The sequence below is a fragment of the Hypanus sabinus genome, chromosome 28 (assembly GCF_030144855.1).
Source record: "Hypanus sabinus isolate sHypSab1 chromosome 28, sHypSab1.hap1, whole genome shotgun sequence".
NCBI classification, from domain to species: Eukaryota; Metazoa; Chordata; class Chondrichthyes; order Myliobatiformes; family Dasyatidae; genus Hypanus; species Hypanus sabinus.
Window position 1 is genome coordinate 2,209,196 of NC_082733.1, and position 26,314 is coordinate 2,235,509.

The window sequence follows — 26,314 nt, forward strand, 5'->3', positions numbered from 1 at the left end:
AGACTTTTACACAGTACTGCAAATTGAAAGGCATACTATATTAAGTAGGAGTTTATAGCCAAACAGGGAGGAGTGTTGTGTATTTAATATTGCAGTAATATTGTAAACATATTGTTTAAGCATTCTTTGTTTATATAATTCATTACAGGTTATATGTACAAAGTATGTGCACGGCATACATCATTATGCCACTACATCATACTCGAGCATGTCACTAAAGTAAAACTGAATGTACAGGAGTTATCACGAGGAAATCTGCAGATGCTGGAAATTCAAACAACAACACACACAAAATGCTGGTAGAACACAGCAGGCCAGACAGCATCGATAGGGAGAAGCACTGTCGACGTTTTGGGCCGAGACCCTTCGTCGGCCCGAAACATCGACAGCGCTTCTTCCTATCGATACTGCCTGGCCTGCTGTGTTCTACCAGCGTTTTGTGTGTACAGGAGTTATTCCTGGCTTACATGTTTTTCTTTCTATTGGTCTTATGCTTTGGAGTTACAAAGATAACATCTGTTAACTCTGCTATAGATCAAACTAAAGTGAATCCACTCCCCACAGCTGGTGCCTGAGAGTTGAGAGCAGACTCATGCAGGTGAATACTCAGTAATCTGGCAGCTATCAATGTATTCTGAATCTTTAGTGGTCTGTTGTGCCAAGTGCATTTCAGCCCCTGTGGAAAACTAGAGGAAGTAATGGGCATCTGTTTTATCCTGCAGCTGACCCTGCTGATTATTCTGGTGCAAAACCAACACACGAATGAGCAGCAGGGAAATTTAAACATTACACAAAATGAAACACATCCATCTTTTCTGTGTATGTTGTCCATGAGGAATCATCAGCGTACAGTACGAGCAATTGCAAAGGCAATTTTCCATTCACAATTCCTACTGTCACAAAGCATCAAGTGTCCAGTGCACAGTAAAATAAAGATTCGAAACCATGTTAATAAACCAAAGGTGAATGGACACAAAATTGAACAAATCATCTCCATGCATTTCCTCAGAATGCTTTGTGTCTGCTCATTGTTTCCTTTGACTTTTCTAGTATTTCTGGAAGGTACTTTCAGTGGAAAGGACGGCACAAAGCCTCGGGGAATAAACTGGCAGCTCTGAGGCTAAAAGGCTATATCTACACTTGAGTTCAGTTGACAGTCAGTAAGAAGGGTGAAGGTAACAAGGTGAATGCTTTCTTTTTTTAAAAACGTCAAAGGTTTATGCTTCATTACTGCCGGCTATTGGAAGTTAAGTTGCTGCTTGACTGCAGAACCCTGTAAATGCCACTATGTCCACAATCCTTTGTAATATCTGCTTTGTGGTCAAGGTTCTAACACTCTGTGCTTCCACCATGGGTCTAAAGACATTGTACATGCTCCAAAGGATACTACATCAAAGCACTTTGCCTTATAATTGGGTCGACAAAATTCCATGGAGTTTGTCAACACTTGTACACTAGACAGGAGCTCTGAACTTTTTGTCAAATTTGTATTAGGCTTTCCATGAAGTATAACATTTCAACTTCCTTGCTCTTCCTTTGTCTCTACCTGTGTATGTCCTCAGATGAATCTTCCACAGAAAATCTTGATCACCACTTAATCTACTGACCTATGAAGTGGGAGAGAAGTTACTCAGTTCAGTGTCTCACTGTATATAGTTCCTGTCTTCAAGCTACCGCCTGACTTCTGGGCAATGTTGGTACTTGGGTGGATGGCTGTGAATACTAAAACATTCAATAATGTATTTCACTTTTGACTATTGGTCTTCAAAGTTCAAAGAAAATATATTAACAAAGTACATACATCTCATCATATACAACCCTGAGATACATTTTTTGCAGGCATACTCAATAAATCCATGATAGAATAGCAACCATCATAGAATCAATGTGTCCAACCAGTGTGCAAAAGTCAACAAACTGTACAAATATAAAAATAAAGAAATAATAATAATAAATATCAAGAACATGAGATAAAGCCCCTTGAAAGTGAGCCTTTAGGTTGTGGGAACATTTCAATGATGGAGCAAGTGAAGTTGTGTGAAGTTATCCCCTTTGGTTCAAGAGTATGATGATTGAGAGGTAATAATTGTTCCTGAACCTGATGGTGTGAGTCCTGAGGCTCCTGTATCTGTTTCCTGATGGCAACAGTGAGATAAGAACATTCCTGGGTGGTAGGGGTCCCTGATGATGGATGCAGCTTTGTTGCAACGGACAGTGTTTCATGTAGATGTGCTCAATGGTAGGGAGGGGTCTACTTGTAATAGACTAGGTTGTATCCATAACTTTGTGTGGGATTTTCAAGGGCACTGGTGTTTTCATACCAGGTTATGATGCAGCCAATAAATACACTCTCCACTACATATCCATTGAAGTTGGTCAAGATCTTAGATGTCACACCAAATCTTCGCAAACACCTAAGGAAGTAGAGGTGCTGCTGTGCTTTCTTCATAGTTGCGCTTACATGCTGGGCCCAAGATAGGACTGGACTAAAAAGGTATTTAGTTTTGACAAAACCAATCCTTAATGGGCAGTATTGTCTCAATATGATGGTTAAGCAATGAAGGATAGCCTGCCCACCTCCTGTTAGGTCCAACTATCTTTAGTCAGGGTCACCATGACCTGAAAGAGCAAGGAACTGAGTGTTTTTGGTGGTTACAGCTGAATATCTCACAGGAATTGTGAGATGTAGGTCAGACGTGTTTTAGGATGTAGGAAAGCAGATAGAGAATGGATATCATGCTGATGGGTCCTGTAGGAGAGTTGTTGGAGGATACCCACTGGAACATTCTTTTCATGACCTTAATCACGTGTGAACTCACTGAACTTCTCACAGTACAGGGAACAAACCCATGAAGTATGACTTCTGGCACTGATGTTTGTAGCCATCTGCTCCCACTAGCTTCTGCGTATTGTCCTGGAGGGCCATCCATTCCCCTGCACCATTTGGACAAATTCCTGCTTTGCCGTTCCCACCAAAACTGTAAGTTTATAGTCCCACATGTTGCTCTAGTTTATTCTTCAAGTTTTCCAACTTAGATTCATTGGTAGAATAAATAACCCTACTTCAGTTGCATTTTAACAACAGTTCAATCAATTATTGGCCTCTTGTTGATATGCCTAATTGATCAATCAGTGTAGCAATGAATGAAATGAGAAGGCAATGTGAAGTTGCAAACTATTTGCACTGCACTTAATAGCCATGGATTAATCATGCAGTGTAGTCCTTTCATTCATCTCCAGGAGCAATAAAATGTTGTCTAGAATGACTCTTTAAGTCAACTGAAACATGGGTCCATCCATCCCTGACCATGAGCTAATCTCCCTTAATCACGCTGCATCTCAGTCATCTGCAATGCAATGAGCATTCATGTCTAAATGTTTATCTTTCCTCAGTATTTTGCTAAAGAAATAGTGCATTGTAAGATCATATTTTAAATGTGAGATGAATTCTGTTTAAGCTGATATCAATATGAGGATATAGGCTTAGATTCAGCTTTGACCATAGTGTGCATTATCTTGCTGATCTTTACACTTCAAAGATACCAGACATTTAGAATCTGTCACATATTATGTAGAATAGGCTGTAGTATTTCAGAAAATAAAGCACAGCAGAATAATAAACATATACAGAAAAATTGCTTGTGTTAGTAACTTCTAATTTTCTCCATTTTAATTAAAGTAGGGTTACACTTTTTAGGTGAGATTTGATAGAGGTGCACAAAATTATGAGCAGTATAGTTTGAATAAATACAAGCAGGCTTTTTCCATTGAGGTTGGATGAGACCACAACTAGAGGTCATGGGTTAAGGGTGAAATGTTTAAGGGAAATGTGAAGGGAACTTCTTCACTCAGAGGGTGGTGAGAGTTTGGAATGAGTTGCCAGTGCAAATGGTGTATGCAGGTTTGATTTCAACACTTAAGAGAAATTTGGATAGGAACATGGCTGGAAAGGGATGGAGGGCTATGATCTGGATGCAGGTCAATGGGATAAGGCAGATGAATGGTTCGGCATGAACTAGATGAGCTGAGGTGCCTGTTCCTGTGCTACATGACTCTATCCTATGACTTTAAAATATAATCTCACTGAAACCTGTCTATAATTCTTTTTGGGGTCTTAAAATCAAACTGAATGTTGGGTTGGAAAACGAGAGACTTAAATTTGAAGTAAAAAGAGATAATGCCTCACTTGGAGTATTGTGAGCAGTTTTTGGGCCTATTGTATTAGAAAAACTGTGCTGACATTGGAGAGGACCCAGAGGAAGTCCACAGGGAATAAAGGGTTAATGCATGAGGAGTGTTTTAATGGCTCTGGGCCTGTACTCAACGGAATTTAGAAGAATCTGGGGGATCTCATTGAAACATATCAAATATTGAAAGGTCTAGACAGTGTGGATGTGGAGAGGACGTTTCCTATATTGGGTGAGTCTAGGACCAAAGGGGACAGCCTCAGAATAGAGGAACATCCATTTAGAACAGAGATGAGAAGGAATTTCTTCACCAGAGGGTGGTGAATCTGTGAAATTCATTTCCCCAGTTGGCAGTGGAGGCCAGGTCATTCAAACAGATAAGTTCTTGGTTAGTCCGGGTGTCAAAGAATAGGGGGAGAGGGTTTGAGAGGGATAATAAATCAACCATGATCTAATGGCAGAGCAGACTCGATGATATGAGTGGTCTAATTATGTTCCTATGTCTTATGAGGTGTGATTAGTAAGTTTGTGGATGACATGAAAATTTGAGATGTTGTGAATGGCAGGGAGCATTGTCTGAAAGCCACAGCTGGACTATAAATCATAAAAGATAGAACACTACAGTACAGTAGGGACCCATGATGTTGCTCCGACCTTTTACCTTAATCTAAGTTCAATCTAACCCTTCCTTCCTGCATAGCCTTCCATTTTTTATTTCATCCAAATTAAGAATCTCTTAAAAGGAGGAAGGCAGCCTCTTTGATCAATGATTGAGAAGATGTTGGAGCCAATTGTTAAGAATAAGGTTATGAGACACTTGGTGAAACAGGACAAGATAGGATAAAGTCAGCATGGTTTCCTTAAGGGAAAATCTTGCCTGACAAACCTGTTGGAATTCTTTGAGGAGGTTACATGTAGGATAGATAAAGGGGATACAGTGGATGTTGTATATTTGGACTTTCAGGAGGCCCTTGACAAGGTGCCACACATGAGGCAGCTTACCAAGTTAAGAGCCTATTGTATAACAGGAAGGTTACTGGCATAGTTAGAGCATTGGCTGATTGGTAGGAGGCAACAAGTGGGAATAAAAGGATACTTTTCTGGTTGACTGCCAATGACTAGTGGTGTTCCACAAGGGTCGGTGTTGGGATCACTTATTTTTATGTTGTATGTCAATGATTTTAGATGATGGAATAGATGGCTTTGTTGCCAAGTTTGCAGATGATGTGAAGGTTGGTGGAGAGGCAGGTGATGTTGGGGAAACAGGTAGGCTGCAGAAGAACTCAGACAGATTAGGAAAATGGGCAAGAGAGTGGCAAATGAAATACAAGGTGGAAAATGCATGGTCATGCACTTTGGTAGTAGAAATAAATGTGCAGACCATTTTCTAAGTGGGGAGAAAATCCAGAAATCTGAGATGCAAAGAGACTTGGGAGTCCTTGTGCAGAACACCCTGAAGGTTAACTTGCAGGTTGAGTTGGTGGTAAGGAAGGCAAATGTAATGCTAGCATTCATTTCAAGAGGTCTAGGATACAAGAGCAAGGATGTGATGCTGAGGCTTTATAAGGTACTGGTGAAGCCCTACCTTGCATATTGTGAATAGTTTTTGGCTCTTCATCTAAGAAATGATGTGCTAGCATTGGAGAGGGTTCAGAGGAGGCTCACAAGGATGATTCCAGGAATGAAAAGGTTATCAGACAAGGAACGTCTGATAGCTCTGGGTCTGTACTCACTGCAACTTAAAAGTATGAGGGGGATCTCATTGAAACCCTTTGAATGTTGAAAGGCTGGACAGAGTAGATGCTTGAACGATGTTTCCCATGGTGTGGGAGTCAAGGACAAGGCACAGCCTTCTAAAGTGAATCATTCACTTCACACGTTTCCGGGTAAACTTCATCTGCCACTTCTCAGCCCAGCTCTGCATCTTATGTCAAGTGAGCACATGGGAAATATTCAGCAGATCAGGCCGGGTTTCCTGAATTTAGTTTATATCTCTCAATAGATGATCCTTTGTGCTCTGGGTATTTCCAGGTTTCTTTTCTTCACTTCACTCTTTTTCAAGCTGATATATTTATATCCTCACCAGATAGGTGTGCTGAACAAAAAATGCCCTTCACCTCACATCACTTCTTATTGTTACCTGTGCCACGTGCAAGTGAGGCGAAGAATAGTATGATTATGCACATTAATACGAGGCTGAGAGCATGGTGCAGGAAGAAAGGGTTCAGGTTTTTGGATAATTGGTCTTTGTTCCAGGGACGTTGGGATCTGTTTCGAAGGGACGGTCTACATCTGAACTGGAGGGGTACTAACATTCTTGCAGGAATGTTTGCCAGTGCTGCTCGGGGGGGTTTAAACTAGATGTGCAGGGGGCAGGGATCCAGATAACGAGAGAAGATGATATGATGAAGGATAAGGGACAGGTGGGGAATACACGTTTCCCAAATATTAATTGTGCAAAGGAGAAAGGTGAGACAGAACATGTGTTGGAAAAATTACATGTACAGAGGGTTGGTCAGAAGGAGCATGGGGTTAAATGTGTAGAAGGTTTGGGTGATCTTGAGAAGGTCATCAAAATTCAAGGAGCTGGGTTAGGTACAATAGACAGTGTTTTAAGCAAAGAGAGGAGGAATGGGCTAAGAATTCTATACTTGAATGCGCGTAGTGTCAGAAATAAGACAGATGAGCTTGAAGCTCAGATGAAAATGGGGAACTACGATATTGTTGGGATAACGGAGACATGGCTGCAAGGGGATCAGGCCTGGGAATTGAGTGTACCAGGGTATACGTGCTATCGTAGAGACAGAAATATGGGAAGAGGGGGTGGGGTGGCCCTGTTGGTGAGGAATGAGATTCAGTCCTTAGCAAGAGGTGACTTGGGAAAAGGGGAAATAGAGACTGTGTGGATTGAGCTGAGGAACAGTAAGGGTAAAAAGACCCTATGGGTGTTGTGTACAGGCCCCCAAACAGTAGCGTGGATATTGGGTACAAGTTGATTAGGGAGTTAACATTGGCATGTGCTAAAGGTAATGCAGTCGTTATGGGAGATTGCAACATGCAGGTGAACTGGGAGAATCAGGTAGGTGCTGGACCCCAGGATAGGGAGTTTGTGGAGTGTCTAAGGGATGTATTTTTGGAACAGCTTGTGCTTGAGCCAACCAGGAACGAGGCTATTTTGGACTTGGTGTTGTGTAATGAACAGGAATTGATAAGTGATCTTGAAGTAAAGGAGCCTTTAGGAAGTAGTGATCATAACATGATAAGTTTTTATCTACAATTTGAGAGGGATAAGGGCAGATCAGAGGTGTCAGTGTTGCAATTAAATAAAGGAGACTACGGAGCCATGAGGGAAGAGCTGGCCAAAGTTAAATGGGCGGATGCCCTGGCAGGAAAGACAGTGGATCAGCAGTGGCAGATATTCTTGGGGATAATACAAAAGATGCAAAAGCAGTTCATTCCAATGAGAAGGAAGGATTCAAAGAGGGGGAAGGGGCCACAGTGGTTGACAAAGGAAGTCAGAGATTGTATAGCATTAAAGAAAAAGAAGTATGACAGGGCTAAGATGAGTGGGAATACAGATGATTGGGAAAGTTTTAAGGAACAGCAGATCTTAACTAAAAAAGCAATACGGAGAGAAAAAATCAGGTATGAGCTCAGTCTAGCCAGGAATATAAAAGGGGATAGGAAAAGCCTTTTTTAGCTATGTGAAGAGAAAGAAGATAGTTAAGAACAATGTTGGCCCCTTGAAGAATGAATGAATTGGGAGAAATTGTTATGGGAAACAGGGAAATGGTAACAGAATTTAATGCGTACTTTAGATCTGTCTTCACCAGGGAGGACACAAGCAATCTCCCAGATGTATGGATGGGCCAGGGTCATAAGATATCAGAGGAATTGAGACAGATTGACATTAGGAAAGAAACTGTGATGAGTAGACTGGTAGGACTGAAGGCTAATAAATCCCTGGGTCCAGATGGTCTGCATCCGAGGGTTCTAAAAGAGGTGGCTCAGGAAATTGCGGATGCATTGTTAATCATTTTCCAATGTTCCTTAGATTCAGGGTCAGTTCCTGAGGATTGGAGAATGGCTAATGTTATCCCACTTTTCAAGAAGGGAGGGAAGGAGAAAACGGAGAACTATCGCCCTGTTAGCCTAACGTCAGTCGTGGGGAAGATGCTTGAGTCCATTATTAAGGACGAAATTATGGCACATCTTGATGGCAGTAATAGAATTAGGCCAAGCCAGCATGGATTTACCAAGGGCAAATCATGCTTGACTAATCTGTTGGAGTTTTTTGAGGGTGTAACAGGGATGTTAGACGAGGGTAAGCCAGTGGCTGTTGTGTACCTAGATTTTCAGAAGGCATTCGATAAGGTGCCACATAGGAGATTGGTGAGTAAAATTAGAGCTCATGGCATTGGGGGCAGGGTTTCAACATGGATAGAAAACTGGTTGGCAGATAGAAAGCAAAGGGTAGCAGTGAATGGGTGTTTCTCAGACTGGCTGGAGGTGACTAGTGGGGTACCACAGGGCTCTGTATTGGGACCACAGCTCTTTACGATTTATGTCAATGATTTAGATGAGGGCATTGAAAACAATATCAGCAAGTTTGCTGACGATACTAAACTGGGTGGCAGTGTGACATGCGAAGAGGACGTTAGGAGAATACAGGGAGACTTGGATAGGCTGAGTGAGTGGGCAGATACTTGGCAGATGTCATTCAATGTGAATAAATGTGAAGTTATCCACTTTGGAAGCTGGAACAAGAGGGCAGAGTATTGTCTGAACGGTGTCGAGTTAGGTAAGGGAGAAATGCAAAGAGACCTAGGAGTCCTAGTTCATCAGTCAATGAAGGTGAATGAGCAAGTGCAACAGGCAGTGAAGAGGGCAAATGGAATGTTGGCCTTTATTACAAGGGGAATTGAGTACAAGAGCAAGGATGTCCTTTTGCATTTGTACAGGGCCCTGGTGAGACCACACCTGGAATATTGTGTACAGTTTTGGTCTCCAGGTTTGAGGAAGGACATTCTGGCAATTGAGGAAGTGCAGCGTAGATTCACTAGGTTGATTCCTGGGATGGCAGGGCTGTCTTACGCAGAGAGATTGGAGAGATTGGGCTTGTACACACTGGAATTGAGGAGATTGAGAGGGGATCTGATTGAAACGTTTAAGATAATTAAAGGATTTGATAGGATTGAGGCAGGAAATATGTTCCAGGTGTTGGGAGAGTCCAGTACCAGAGGGCATGGATTGAGAATAAGAGGTCAGTTATTTAAAACAGAGTTGAGGAAGAGCTTCTTCTCCCAGAGAGTTGTGGAGGTGTGGAATGCACTGCCTCGGAAGACGGTGGAGGCCAATTCTCTGGATGCTTTCAAGAATGAGCTAGATAGATATCTGATGGATAGGGGAATCAAGGGATATGGGGACAAGGCAGGGACTGGGTATTGATAGTGAATGATCAGCCATGATCTCAGAATGGCGGTGCAGACTCGAGGGGCCAAATGGTCTACTTCTACACCTATTGTCTATTGTCTATTGTCATTATCCTTGGTCTCTTCTCTATTCTCTCTGCACCTTCCAAAGATAAATATTTATGATTTCCAACTATTTATTGATTTAGTAAACATCTTTTTAAAACATCTCTACATGCTGTCATACTAGAAATAGAGTTTAATTAAAAATAATTAAACAGATTTCAAAAATTGTTGCAATAATTTCAGTGTTTACACTTCAAGTGATTAAATATCTTAGCCAGTCACTCTTGAGTGGGGAAGCATGAGAAGACTGGCAAACATAATCATTCCACCTTTAGACTAGACATTAACTTTAATTCAAGGAGCTTCACGGGTCAGATGGATGAGCAGAAAGTGAGGATGAATGTGTGGAATTGTGCCATTGTTGCAGACAAGGAAACATGGTTGAGGAAAAGGCTACACAGGCAGCTCAGTGATTTGATGTTTCAGGCCTGAGGAGTGGCTGTTATGATGCTGATGCTTGAGGGATTAGCCAATGAGGCTATATTGGTAAAACTGAAGAACTAGAAGGGGGGGCAATTAGACTAAAGACCCTTCACTCATCAATGGGAATTCGAAGAAAATATGACAAGTGGTTAGGACAATTGACTCAAGTTTCAGTGGGTAGCACTTTGGGATCAGTGACCATAGTTGTATTAGTTTTAAATTAGTAATGGAAAAGGACAGATCTAGTCCACAAGTAAATTTTCTAAATTGAGGGAAATTTTGAGATTACTTGCAAGAATTTGCAGAAGTTAACTGGAATAAGTTGTGTACATGCAATGAGACACGTGGGAAGTGGGAAGGCTTTAAAAATGAGGTAAGTGAGATCAAGATCTGTATGTTCATGTTAGAGTGAAGGGCCACCTGCTCAACCTTCAGTCCATCAAGTTTGGTAACATTTGGTAACATTCTCATAAATCCTCTCTGCACTCTTTCCCGCTTAATGGCATCTTTCCAGTAGCAGGGTGAGCAAAACAGAATACAATATTCCTAACATAGCCTTACCGATGTCTTGTACAACTGCAACATAACATTTCAATTTCTACATTCAGTGCCCTGACTGTTGAAGACAATCTTCACTTGTTTTCCCAAAATGCAACATCTCGCTCTTATCTGATTAAGTTCTATTTACCACTTAAGTCCCATATGAACAGTGGTAGGCATCCAAGTTTCAGCATTCCAATTTCCTGGAGCTGCTTCTATCCCTTTAAGACTCAGACTGCCAATTATTGCCTGTCACATTTTCTCATGGAAAGTCTGTACTTAAAGACCTTGTGTCATGCATAAGTGCTCAATAGTAGAAGTTCCATTTCTAGTGTCCAAACTCTGAGTTTGACCAGGGCAGCTATCAGTTCCAGATATGTTCAAGCTGGAAACTCTGTCAATACTAGAGGTATTGCTGCACCTATTGGCTCTCAAGTGGTATGATACCCTGAAATATACCAAGGATTCCTGGTACCATGCTCCTTGGCCTTTGAGTTGTAGCCATCCAAGTTCCCACTGGAATAGCCTTAATCATCTTGCTGGAAGTGCCCTTGCTTGGGCCACCACACTTTAGAAGAAGGAGTAACCTATTTGTGCCAGTGCAGACCACTGGAAGATATGGGTCTGTGGCAAAGCTCCTTAACTTGCACCAGGGGATTTGGTTTGTTGATGATTATTCCATGGAATTTTGTTCCTTGGCCACAGAGCAGTTGCTCTATTCCAAAAGGGATTGAGTGATGAGCTAAAGGATGCTCTTGCAGTCCAAGACCTAGTGGATGATCTAGGGAGTCTGGTGGCTGCTGTGTTCCCCTTCCCAAACTACCATTGACTTCAGAGACTACCAAGCTCATGCTGCAGCATATTTTCAGGATTTGCATTTACTCCGAAGACATCACTAATCATGGCCTCCAGTTTGCCTCTAGGTTTTGGAAGACCTTTTGTGAGCTCATTGGAGCCTCTGCCAGTCTGTTGGTCTGCAGATGGATCCTGGACAATGGAGAGGGTCAACCAGAACCTAGAGAACACTCCGATGTCTAGCCTTGGGGAAACTTACCACCTGGTGTCACAACTTAATCTGGGTGGAGCTTGTGTACAACACACTTCAGCATATCCCCTTTCGAATGTCAATTTGTGTACTGTCTTCTCTTGTTCCTGCAAGAAGAGTAGAGTTGGGGCTTCCATCAGTGGGCCAACTGGTCCAGAGATGGGTAAGGGTGAAACAGGTGCTGTTGGCCAATTTGCCGCAACAACAAGGCCAGGCCAAATGCTGGAGAAGACTGCTTCCTGGTCAGTGAGTTTGGCTCTCAACTAGTGATCTTCCCATGTGGGTTGATTCCAAAAAATTGTCCCTACATTATATTGGTCTGTTCAAAATTTTTGCTGCATCAACCCAGTTGCCCATCATCTCCAATTCCTGAGCACCATGTAGATTCACCCCACATTCCATGTATTGTGCCTCAAGCTCATGAGTACTAGCCCCCTGACTCCAGTTCTCAAACCTTCTCCACTTCCCAGAATTGTTGAGGGACAACCTGCCAATGGAGTCTGTCAACTTTAGAACATCTGCATTGTTTGAGGTAAAAGGCAATACTTCCCAGATTGGGAGGGATATGGCCTTGAAGAAAGAAGCTGTATTCTCTCATGGGACATCCTGAACCCTACCTTGATCAAGGACTTTCACCAGCATGACCTGATTGCCCTGGGCTGTCAGGACCTGGCTGAATGAGAAAGGGCAGGGGGGTTTTGGTCATGGTCCCAACTAAATAGCAAGAGGCATCTAAGTTTTGGTGCTCCAAAACATTGGAGAATGGTAAACTGTTGCTGTCCCTTTATGACTCAAGACTGCCAATTATTGCCTGCCACATTCCTTCATGGGAAGTCTGCACTTACATGCCTCGTGCTGAGGACTCAGTGCTCAACTGTAGGTGTTCCATTTCTTGTACTACACTTGGTGATTTGCCTTGTTTATTTTGAGTTTGAGTTGATTCTAGACCTTACTCTGCACTTGGGCTCACCACCATTCACAGGTCTCTCAGTACAACCATTCTTTGGCCCATTTACCCATCCGATCCAGATCACTCTGTAAATCCTGATAACCATCATGGTCACTATCACCATCTATGTTAGTGTCATCTGCAAACTTACTAACCATGCCTTGTATAATCTCTTCCAAATCATTGACACAAATGACAAATAGCAATTGACCCAGCACCAAGCCCAAGGAACCCACCAGTTTTAGGCCTCCAGCCTTCACCCTAACAGAGTGACATGAATATGTGCTAAAGGGAGTGTTGAAGTTCATACAATTACCACATTTAGAGTGATAGAGTACTACAACACAAACTGACCCTTCAGCCCTTTTAATCCATGCTGAGCTATTAATCTGCCCAGTCCCATTGACCTGCATCAGATCATAGCCCTCCATCTCCCTCCCTATCCAAATTGTCTTTCAAATTTTAAAATCAAACCTACATCTTCCACTTCTCTGGTAGCTTGTTCCAAGCTCTCACCACCTTCTGAAGTTCTGTCATGTTCCCCTTAAACATTTCACCTTTCATTGTTAACCCATGACCTCTATTTCTAGAGAATCAGCCAGCCAACCTCAGTGGAAAAAGCTTGCATTTACCCTATCTATGCCTCTCATAGCTTTGTATACCTCTATCAAATCTCCCCTCTTTCTCTTACAAATGGGAATAAAGTCCTAACATATTCATATTTCCCTTTAACTCAGTTCCTCAAGTCCTGGCAACATCCTGTAATCTCATTAATTTTATGTATCTTTTCTGTAGGTAGGTGTCCAGACAGAACTGGACACAATACTTCAAAATTAGAGTTCACCAACATCATATACAACTTCATTGTAACATCCCAACTTGTGTACTCAATACTTCAAGGATTTATGAATCTGAATTCTCATATCCCTCTGTTCTACTGCACTAGTCAGTGGTCTACTGCTCATTCTGAGTCCTCTCAAAAATGCAACACCTCACACTTACCTGCATTAAATTCCATCTGCCATTTTTCAGACCATCTTGGTCCAGAACCCACTGCAAACACTGATCGACCTCCTTGCTGTCCACTACATGCCAATCTTGGTGTCACCGATAAATTTGCTGATCTAGTTTACCATTATCATCCATATCTTTAATATAGAAGGTAAACAACAATCAATTTGTACAATGTACCACTAGTCATAACAAAGTGTTCCTAAACTTTTGTGTGTAGGCGGAATTTGTCCTTAGATGAGGTTTCTCCTGGTTGCTCTGAGAGCTGTTCTATCACCTGACTTGAAGGTAAAGTCCCAGGCTTTTAGTAGGGAGCTCACCACCGCATTCAGCCAAGGCTTCTGGTTGGGCTATGAGATGACTGCTCTTGACTTGCTGACATCATCTACACACTTTTTGATGTGGCCGGTGACAGATGAAGCATATTTCTCAAGGTCTAAGTTTTCTCAGTTTGTGGTGTGAGCATTCTCCATGAACATCTGCCAATTAGTCTCTTCAAAATAGTCCTGAAGCATAGAGATTGCCTCACAAGCCATATACTGTGATGGTCCTCCTGACTGCTTTCTCCATTTTCAGCAGCAGTCAGTATGCTGGGATTAACATTATAGAGATGTGGTCAGAGAGGCCAAGAAGAGGTTGTGGGTTGGCTTTGTAAGTGCTGTGTCTGTTGGTATAAGCATTGTCCAGTCTGTTTGTTCACCCAATAGTCATGGTGGAATTTGGGTAAAAAGTCCTGCAGGTTAACATGATGGAAGTCTCCTGCAGTTATGAAGAGGTCATCCAGATGCTTGTTTTGCAGAGAGCTGATGATACTTCAAAGATCTCTCAGTATATCCTTGGTATTTGCACTCGGGGGTAAGTAAACATGGATGATGAACACAACAATAAACTCCCTGAACAGGCAATACGGCCAGCTTTTAATTGTAAGATATTCAAATGCCTCAGAACAGTGACTGCTAACCACAGATGAGTTTGTACACCAATCATTGTTAATGTTCACGCGGACTCCACTTTCTCCGGATTTCCCCGAAAGGAAATTTCTGTCTGCGTGGAACAGAGTCATCACATCAAGATGAATTTCGGAGTTGGGCAAGTTCTCGTTTATCCATATTTTGGTGAAAGCCAGAATGCAGCAGTTTCTCACCTTTTTCTGTGCATTCATTCTCAGTCTTTGAGAATCCATTGTATTTTCTTGTGAGTTGATGTTGGCCAGGAAAAGTAATGACACCACTGGTGTGGTCAGGTTAGCTCTCAGCCTGGCCAAAGCCTTTGTTCTCCTGCCACATTTCTGCTTCATCTCACACCACTGTGTGTCTTCAGGATCCTGTACCTCCTCCTTGATAGTAGCAATGAAAAGAGGGCATGAACTGGGTGTAGGAGGCCCTTAATGATGGATGCAGACTTTTTGAGAGACCACATTTGAAGATGTCCTCGATGCTGAGGAGGATAGTGCCCATGATTGAGCGACCTAAATTTACAATCTTCTGCAGCTTTTTCCAATCCTGTTGTTATGAATGTACCACAGCTCTGAGGGACTGAAGGGTGTGGGGTAGCCCCCTCCTTTGTGAGAATCGCAAGGTCACTATTGAGTCCGTTCAGGAGACCCAGGAAATGGGAGAGAGAGACGTGCCGAATACCTCGTTCCACCGCGATGCAAAATAATGCGACATTGACCATTGTCTCCTGGAGACCATGTTTGTGGATTGGGGACTATGCTACGTGCAAGCCCTCGGGCAAAGTGGGCAAAGTGGGCTGGTTGAGAGAGAGATTGCATCATCCCAACCTGATTGACATCTGAGACCCCGTGAGGAAGTATAAAAGAGGGTCTGAGGGGAACACCCCCTTCATGCGCACTAGAAGAAACACTAACGATCCCGTAGTAGTGGGAAGCCATTTGAAGGAAGTCACGTGCGTTCGATTCCGTTGCTGGAATCGGTGACTGGAACCACGGAAACCAGCTTTTAACTAACAACAGGGAAGCCCGTTCCCCTGATTCAACGGATTCGCTTCATAAAAGACCCGGGCAAGTATCTTTTCTCACTAATCTCTCTCTCTCCAACAAGTGAAAACCCAGCAGTCCCCCCCACAAAAGGCTGAAGCCTGCAGGAACTGAGTGACTTTTATATTTCCATCGGACAATATATTATCCCCTAGACAAACGATCGAGCTGTTTCTTATTGATGGTTATTATTAGACCCGCACTTTTAGATTGAGTAGTGACGATGTATATTATCTGAATGTTTGTATTAATCTTATTTTTGTGCCCCTTTCATAAATAAAGACTTTTAAAAATAGTACCATCAGACTTCAACGGACCTCTCTATCTTTGCTGGTAAGTGATCCAGTTACGGGGTTTCGTAACGCTGTATAGTAGCCCCTCCATACCAGTTGGTGATGCAACTAGTGAGAATGCTTCCTCAGTACATCTATAGTATTTTGCTAGAGTCTTTGGTGACATCTGGTCTCCTCAAACTCCTAATGATATATAGCCAGTTTGTGTCTTCTTTGTAATTGTATCAAAACATTGGGCCCAGGAAAGAACTTCAGAGATGTTGACACCCAGGACATTGAAACTGCTCACTGCCAATCCCTGGATGAAGACTGGTGAGCATTCCTTTGACTTCCCCTTCCTGAAGACCACCATCAATTCCTTGATCTCACTGACATTGAGTGCAAGTTTGTTATTGTGACACCACTCAACAAGCTGATCTATCTCACCCCTCCTGTATGCCTCCTTGTCACCAACTGAAATTCTGCCAACAATAGTTCTGTTATTGGCAAATTTTTAGATGGCATTTGCACTGTGCCTAGCCACACTGTCATGGATACAGAGAGAGAAGAGCAGAAGAAACACACATCCTTGATTTGCGACAATGACGATTGTCAGCCAGGAGATGTTATTTCTGATCTGCACTGATTGTGGACTTCGAATGAGGAAGTCAAGGGTCCAGTTGCAAAAAGAGGTAGAGAGGCCCAGGTTTTGGAGCTTGTTGATTAGTACTGAGGATAAGATGGTGTTCAATGCTGAGCTATAATCAATAAGCAGCAGCCTGATACAGGTTGTCTATTGTCCAGGTGATACAAGACTGAGTGAAGAGCCAGTGAGTTTGCATCCACTGCAGACCTATCGAGATTGGCAAATTGTTGCAAGCGGGTCTAGCTCCTTGCTTAGGTAGTAGTTGATTCTGACAATGAACAAATATGGTAGGGAAGGGGCACATTTGAACTATTTGAATATTCTAAGTTACCAGAGGTTGTGATGAGGGAGAAGTGGGATGTAAGGAGGTATATTAGATATGTTCATACACTCATTTCCCATGAATCCTAATGCATCACAAACCATAGGTGCTGTGGTGCACAAACCCATAACTGTCAGTAATGTTTCCCTGAAATGACTGAACCTGATAGCACACAGACTTCCTGCCAATGCTGTGGCACTCTTTGATTCTGAACAACATTCTCCTACAAGAGAGAGGCAAGAGTTGCTGTCTATGTGTTTGACTCTAATGGGTTGGGAGTTTGTGGCAGGTGTGGCATGAAGAAAATGTATCAGTACAGCTGTGCATTAAGTGATAGGTGGGATTTGTTGCTATTTTCTCTTCTTAGTGACCTATTAAGTCCTTGAGATCAGTTCCTTGGGCATCATTTGAACCTTGATTGAGCAATATTCCCATAGCGCTTCATTTTGGCTATTGGCAACTTGCTAGGTCTCCTGGACCTTCTTCAGCAGACTGGCATTTTCAACAGGGTCACAGAGTAGCCTTTAGTGATGCTGACCACTCTTCTGCTTATAGTTCCATTGCTGCGGTCAGTATTCTAAGGACAGCACAATGATTCCAGCTGTGCTTGGGTTCAGTGATCTCCCTTTAAAAGCGAGACAGCATGATACCAGTCAGCTTCTGCATGTGTGATGGATCTTACAAAATTATTCAGATAAAATGTAAGCTCATTGGTAAAACAATGAATTTGGCATCCCAAAATTTTGGCGCCCTCTCAAGAAGTTCCAGTTTGCAAATCACATAGTAAATTCATGGGGATGGAATGACATGGGCCTCATGTGATGCAACGTCCAGGTCTGCAAATTAATCAGTAAGCACATTGGAAAGATCTTTGAAGAAAGTGATGAATATAACAGAGTATCTTTGTATATTACAAATGCATACTGTTGCATAGCTGTAAACTGCATTCTTTGATTTGAATTGTTTTTCCAGTCTTCAAACTTCAGTATTTCTGAGATTACTTTTCTCAGTTAAACTTTCACCAATTTACAGCCAAATTATGATGAAATCTGCTCACAATATTGAGTAATGTCATCTTCTCTCCTACTTCCTTTCACTTTGCTGGTGACTTAAACACTCTTCACTCTGCTTCGTTCAAAACCTACTCTGGGAGACCTGGAGATACCACAGCAAACTAAACTCAAATATTTCAATGGAAGCTTTGTCTGGCTATAATTTCTATGAATCAAATGAAGTAAATGAAATATTATGCAGTTATATTTTAAGTAAATTTTAAGATTACAATATAAATTAACTTTTCTATTTGCTGATAGATAATTTAAATTTTCAAGGTTTTATGTTCTTAATGGAATGAAAATTAAATCTGTTTCTGGACATTGAGTTGATATAAGGAAAACATTTACTTAGCTTCTACAGAAATGCAACCAATTTTATTAGTATATAAATGAATCTTTGGGAGTTTCACTTCCTCTGTTTGATGAGATAACATCATGTTATTCATGTGCTTTCTGAAATCATCAGCATCCTACAGTTCCAGTATCTTAACTTTCTTTCTTAATAAAAGAGGGTCATAAGGAGAAAATTGGTTGCTCGTGGTGACATTATACTTCACTCTATTATCTGTATTGGTTATATCCATATTGCCATTGCTGATGGATCCTACACACACACAACCCTCCCCCACCAAGAAAAAATGACTCTTGAAATGATCCATAAATTTTCAGACTCAGCATCTGGTTGCTCCAAACATGTTAATTTTGCATATGTGCTTTGATGAGGGAAATGCCACAGATGGTTGCTAAATCTCTAATCACATCATTTGAAACCCAAATCATTATTTGATTTTTTCAATGGACAAAATCTGCATGTTGGAAATGTGAGCCTTCATCAAACATCTTTGTTTGTTGGAATCTAGATTGGAGCTGTACTTTGCCAGCAAAATGTTTCAGAAACCCAGAACTTCATTTCAGGATGGTCTTAAAAAAAAAAGCCAAGGTCTAAAACAAGAGTTTGGACCAAGTATGGTTTAACAGCAAATAAATAACTTTTTCATTAAAACAATACTAGCTCAGATCTGACATTGACAGTAAGCTGAACTTTAGAATGCCCAATGACATATGAATATTTCCACACTGGACATACACAAAAGTGTGAATTTCTTGTTGTTGAGTGGCTTGCTAAGCTGGCTTGTGAGCTTGCAGACATTTTGTTACCCGGCTAGGCAATATCAGTGTAACTTCAAATGAAAAGATGGTGATCTACGTTGTTCGTCTGTGATTAACGGATTTTAACAAACCAATCACATATTACATAATTGGGAACCAATAGAAATGGCACATATACCCATACAAACGGACTAATCACAGGAGGCATCAAAGATGAACAATGTAGACCACCAACATTTCATTTGAAGTTGCACTGATGATGTTACCTAGCTGGGTAACGAAACGTCTGCAAGTTAACAAGCCAATTCGGCAAGACACTCAACAACGACATCCTCCACCCAAGCTACAAATCTTTTCCAACATCTTAAAGTGTGAATTTTGTTTAGTGTGGCTGAAATTTGCAAAAGGAATTCAATCTCATTTGTGAACTAGTTCTAATAAGTTTGAACTAAACAATTAAATATAGCTATTTTATGGCTGTGGAATAAGCAGCCTGAAAGAAAATCCATTTTATCAGAGGATCAAACTCTTAAGTGAGTCTAACGATTGATAACAATTACAAATAATGATTTCAAATGAACTGAGAGTTCCAGCAGGCTCAGCCACTTTGGACAATCTAAAAATTCACCAACTTGCTTGAAATGCATTACTTAGCTTTACACTGGAGATGTGGTGAATTCATCAAATAATAAATGCATTATAAATTTAACCATGGGAAGGCAGCATGTTTAATGCTTTCAACCAAAATTTCACTCTGTTAAAAGTAATTAATTTGGTTAAAATCAGTAAGTTAATCTGCTACTAACTTAGCACAAACAGAGCATGTAAACATTAGGCATGATGCTCTAATAATATATTGTGTCAGATTAAGGCAAAATTAAATAACATAAGGGTTTCGTATCTATTTGCCTTCATTTGTCTGTACCACTAGTTTTCACCTGGGCTGCACCTGGAGGAATATGCAGCTAGCAAAAGCACACCATATTTTGTTTGAAAACCTGATCTCCTTTTTTTTAAAAAAGACTGAAATACAGGAATGTAGAAATCCTCAGGATATGCTCCAGAGTGTTTCAGATGGCCATAATAACAACAACTCTGTGGGCCTGCTTTTATCAACTTCGGCAGCACTCGAGGCTTTGGATGACAGTAAAGATCCAACTCAAAAGTGTAGGAATGGATAAACAGTGCTGGGCCCTGGGAAAGAAATGAACAGCAATTGTAAGCCTGGATGGGACTTGGGCCAGACTGGTTATCAGGGATGCAATGGTGTGGGGGACTGAGGCCAATTGGAAAGTTGATAGGGAAATAGTTAGTGGGGTGTCAGAGCCTGTATTACCTAGGTGTGGTTCTGTGTGGGCTGATGGTGGGAAGGACACAGAAAGAAATGTTGATGTGGGATCTTAGTCTATTTTTGCACTAGGCACCTGGTTGTCCTACAGAAAAACCAAAGGACATCACTCCAGGCACAAATTAGTCTAACTTGCCCCAAATGGTCCAAAAAGTGTGGTGCCTGGCAAATGAAGTAACTTGTTGCACATCTGAATGAAAAACTGAAAAGCAAGATCCACACCTGCTAGCGACCAGCTGGGCTTCCTGTGTAATACAAAACAATCTAAAAATGGTCACATTAAATTCCAAGGTAAGGACATTTTCGATAGCGTGTTGATAAAAAAACACTTATGCAATTAATCTCTTGGTGAGTTCACATTTCATACTTGGAAAGTTATTATAATATTACAACTTAATACTTCACATCACTACATTCAAACTCTAGAAGTAAATATTAAGCAAGAAATAATAAAATTGTCATTGTAAAATTATTGTAGCTTTTTGCTTTGAAGTTAATCGCAATAATGTTTTGACTGACAGCAAGATCTAAGGTTTAATTATCTTTTAAAAATTATCATTCTACTTAACACAGATTTGACATTTAAAATGAAACTGAATGGTGTAACTTTACTTACTGGTTCAGGATAGGAGTATAGGCTGTCTTGTCCTCTTCTACACAAGAAACCATCAAAGTAATGAGCTTAGGCCAGAATTCCAAGTTTTTGATGCTGGGTCCCTGTTCCTCACGAGGAATGTCTTGTTTTTTACTCTGTCAAGATAAAGTGATTTTAGTAACAATATTAAAATAATGTTTATTCTATCCAACAACTCAAAGGCCAAGTGTAGAATTACAAGGATAGTCAATGGGTAAAAGAATGAAATACAGATTAAAATATTCAATCAAACATCGTTCCACATAGGTGATCAAGTCAGATGACCATGTCAAATTATACAAAATTAAAGGCATCAATCAAAATTTACAGGGAATTTCCAAAATACATGGCAGTAGATTTTCAATGACATCAGTGCTACCTTGGCTATAGGAAGAAGTTCAAACAGGAGCAGGAAAAGGATTCCTGCTGCACCAGCTGTTAAACTCACTGGCTAACTGGATAATAAGTTACCACCACTTTCAATGAAGGGTCTTTGACTTGAAATATAAACTCTGTTTCTCTTTTAACAAACAGTCAAATATTCATAGACCAATGCAGTACGGCAACTGGCTCTTTGGAACAACTCTTCTATGCTGATCAAGGTGGCTTCCTGAGCTTGTCCCAGTTGTCTACGTTTGGCCTCTCCTATCTCGGCACCTACCTAAATATTTTTTAAACATAATTGTACCTGCCTCTACCACTTCCTTTGGGAGTTTATTCTATAAACCATCACTATCTGTGTGTGAAACCTGCTCTTTAGGTTCCTTAGACCTTTCCCATTTCAACTTCAATTTTTACCCTCTAGTTTTAGACTCCTTTACCTAGGAAAAAACACTATGACAGTTACCGTGTCTATGCCCTCATGATTTTATAAACCTCAGTAAGGTCACTCCTCAGCTTCCTTCATTCCAGGGAAAACAATCCCAAACCTATCCAGTTCAGTAACATCCTCATGAGTCTTCTCTAGTTTAATCACAACTTTCCTATAGTATGACCACCAGAAATGCACACAAATATTCCGAGTGTGGTTTCACCAACGCCTTGAATAATTGTAGGTGCTACCTGACCTGAGTATTCTCAGTATTCCATGTTTTTGTTTCAGATTTTCAGCATCTTCCTTTTTTGGATTTTCTTAAACAACAATGATAAAATGAAGGAACACAGACAAAATGCTGGTGGAACGCAGCAGGCCAGGCAGCATCTATAGGAAGAAGCGCTGTCAACATTTTGGGCCGAGACCCTTTGTCAGGACTAACTGAAAGGAAAGTTAGTAAGATAGTAAGGGCCTTCTCTAGCTCTGTACCCTTTTTGCCAATCACCTTTCTGGCTCTCAGCCTCACCCCACCCCTCCGGTCTTCTCCTATCATTTCACATTTTCCCCTCCCCCTCCTACTTTCAAATCGCTTACTATCTTTCCTTTCAGTTAGTCCTGACGAAGGGTCTCGGCCCGAAACGTCGACAGCACTTCTCCTTATAGATGCTGCCTGACCAGCATTTTGTGTGCGTTGCTTGAATTTCCAGCATCTGCAGATTTCCTCGTGAATTATCAAATGACGCCTCATTGGTTGAGCCAGTCCAAATTCCTCCAACTACATTCCCTAGAGTCATAAAGCATGGAAATAGGCCACTTAGCCAGTGAGACCTTCCATCTGCCACCTACTTAGACTAATCTAATGACAATCCCAGTTAGTTCTCCCTGCTCCCATTAACTTCCCCCAGATTCTACTTTTCATCTATACGCAAGGGGAAATTACAATGGCCAATTAACCTACCAACTTGCACATCAATGGGATGTAGAACACACAGAGGAAACCCACGTGTAAATGTGTAAACACAAAGTAGAGGTCAGGATTGAACTCAGATTACTGACGAGGTGAGGCAGTGGCCATGTGTGAATGTGTAAACACAAAGTAGAGGTCAGGATTGAACTCAGATTACTGACGAGGTGAGGCAGTGGCTGCACCAGTGTGCCACCAATACCTATGGGGTTAGCTACACTCATCTAGCAACGGCTGGAGGAAGAGAGATCATATTCATCAAGGTTACTAATCAATGTGAAATAGTGGCATTTGTGCTTTATGTCAGCATGCATCAGTCCTGACGAAGGGTCTCGGCCTGAAACATTGACAGTGCTTCTCCTTATAGATGCTGCCTGGCCTGCTGTGTTCCACCAGTATTTTGTGTGTGTTGTCTGAGCATTATTTAATGCTTTGTCCCAGCAGCTGTTGGAAAGGCTGTTGGTGAGCTGAATTTTTCTGAAATCTTTCAGATTTTTGTGCCACACCTTCAAACTTTCATTCCCACCCAGGTTTCTGACTCTATCATTACTATGTTCTTAACACATATCTCCACCTAGATTTCTTAATTATGTAGATGATCAGATCCAGAAGTATGCTTGTGCTATCAAATACTAATATTCAAACAGATGATATAAATTCTGCTTTCTCCACTTCCTGCTTTCCACAGTGATCATGACTCCCTTGTCCATTCGTCCCTCCCAACTAATGTCTGTCCTGGCACTTACCCTTGCAAGTGGAACAAGTGCTACACCTCCCCCTTGATGCACCATCAATAACTCACACTGAGACGTAGGCGAGATATCGGCTTTTATTGACTGGAAGAAGGAACCAGGAGTGAGTGTCTATCATACAAGGTCCTGGAGACTGAGGCCGATCTTCAGGCCGCAGGTCTCCTTTATACAGGGGCCTGTGGGAGGAGCCACAGGAGCAGTCAGCAGGGGCGTGTCCCGACAGGCACATAGTTCACCACACCCCTACACCTCCTCCCTCAAACAGTCCTTTCAGGGGAGGTGAAACTTCACCTGTGAGTCAGATGGGGCCATATAATGAGTCCGGTGCTCCCAGTGTGGCCATCTGTATATTGATGAGACCCGATGTAAACTACGAGACTGCTTCACCAAATACCTACACTCCATCTGCCAGAAGAAGCGGGATCACCAGGTGGCCACCCATTTTAATTCCACTTCCCATTCCCATTCCAATATGTCCATGGCCTCCTCTACTGTCTCAATGAGGCCACACTCAGGTTGGCGGAACTACACCTTGTATTCCATCTGGATAGCCTCCAATCTGATGGCATGAACATCGATTTCTTGAAATTCAAGTAACACCCCCCCACTTTCAGCATATCCCATCTCCTTTTCCCCCTCTCACCTTATCACCTCCCTCCATGGCCTTCCATCCTCTCCTATTAGATTCTCCCTTCTCCAGCCTGATATCTCTTTTACCAATCAACTTCCCAGCTCTTTATTTCACCCCTCTCCCTCCAAGTTTCACCTACCACCTTGTGTTTCTGCCTCTCCTTGCCCCACCTTTTAAATCTACTGCCCGTCTTTTTTTTTCTCCAGTCCTGCTGAAGGATCTTGGCCCAAAACGTTGACTGTACTGTTTTCCATAGATGCTGCCTGACTTGATGAGTTCCTCCAGTATTTTGTGGGTCCTGCTTGGATTTCCAGCATCTCCATTTTTTTCTTGTTTGTGATATAAGTTCTTAAACTTTTGGTCATGGATACAAAATATTCACCCCTGCTCCTTGTGCCCACTGATAACCACAAACTTGCTATTAATTGTTAAATAAGCTTGTCATTCTAATAGGAGTGAACTCTATTTAAACATTTCTTGCTAAAACAACTGTTTCAATATCTTACTGAAGATAAATGTGTGAAGACATTATTCTGGAGAATCTAAAGGACTTTGATTCATTTCACATTGTGAAAAAATTCAGTTTCCAAGTGGTATAAAATGGCTGGTGTTCACCTTAAACTGTGATCATAGGAAAAAGACACCTGTTATGTAATAGTCCCAAATACTATTAAATCATAACTTTCATAAATTGACCCAAGATTCTCAAATCATGACATGAAAATTTAATAATGATAGGAGAAATTTCAGGATACTGAACAGTAATTAATTTGTCATGAACAATATTTGTTTGGGATGAAATTACACAATTGACATTTCATTAAGTACCCTGTGCTACTTCTGGAACCAAATGATTTGTTTACTTGAGATGTAGGCTTATTGTAAGTGTGATATTGCAGACAAATCATGCTTAAAGATTCTTACTCTGTAACTTCTGGACCAAATATTACTTTTGACAAGAATGCTGACAAGAATACAAGGTACTCAAACTACTTTAAATAACTATTCTTTTCAGCTAATGTTCAGCTGAGACGCGGTCCTGCCTGAAATTAATACTTTGAGAATAAAAAATATTAAAGCTATTGCCTGAATTAAATCAAGAGGTAAAGAAGAAATGTAATTCAAATTAAAACTAAGAATCAAGAACTAGAGGACATAGGTTTAGGGTGACAGGGATGAGTCTGTGACACAAATTAATTTAACGCAGAGGTTGATCAGTATATATGGAATGAGTTAACAGGAGAAATGGTTGAGGCAGGTACATTAGCAACATTAAAAAAAACTTGGGCAAGTACATGGATAGGAAAAGTCTGGAGGGATATGGGCCAAACATGAGCAAAAGGGAATCTTAGATAACATGGAACGCTGGGCCAAAGCGCCTGTTTTCATGCTCTTGACTCTTGTCTAAGGAACTCCAAAGCATTTGCATGCTTTGAAATAAAAGTGGAAAGATGTATGAATGTAATTTGACTTTTATTTACATATTACAAACAATATCATTATCTGATTCATTTTTATAACATCAAAATTAAAACATTTACTGGATTTGCTTGTGAATTGAAAATGATCCAGCAATTTTGTAAATTGGCTGTTTCCTAGCACTTTGGACTTCAGAAATGGCAACTCTGATGGAAATGAGCTTTTAAATTGTAAATAGCAAATCTAAACTTTTACTGATGGCACAAAACTGACAATATGGGATTACTCATCTACTGTCCAATTCTATCAACTTTCATAAAATTTAAACTATATGCATTTCAGTTTTCAAAAGATAGAGAAAAGTTTTTCTGATGCCCTGTGCCAAAAACAGGGAAATTATATAAAATTTCAGGAAATATACAGTGTTCAGTATGCTTTCTATTACTTGCATGGTCTTCAAAATCTCCTCAAGCATTTATTGATGAACTTGTCAAAGTTATTTTCCCTGAACTACATCATGCTTCAGGAGAGCTATAATGTGAGATCAACTCAATTCTGATCTTCACCTGCATGCTTCAGTGCTGAAACCATCGGCAGTTTGTATCTGACCTCTCAGCTTTACACCAGTAAACATAATCTTGCATGTCATCTGAATG

At 41.1% G+C, this 26,314-nt stretch overlaps 1 protein-coding gene across 1 annotated transcript in view; it reads right to left on the reverse strand.

Annotated features, from left to right (window-relative positions):
• LOC132382383 (protein unc-13 homolog C-like) overlaps positions 1-26,314 on the reverse strand; it is a 575,658-nt gene that overhangs the window by 252,229 nt on the left and 297,115 nt on the right. The window contains 1 exon segment of the mRNA XM_059952510.1: positions 21,061-21,194. Coding sequence (XP_059808493.1) covers positions 21,061-21,194 — 134 coding nt within the window.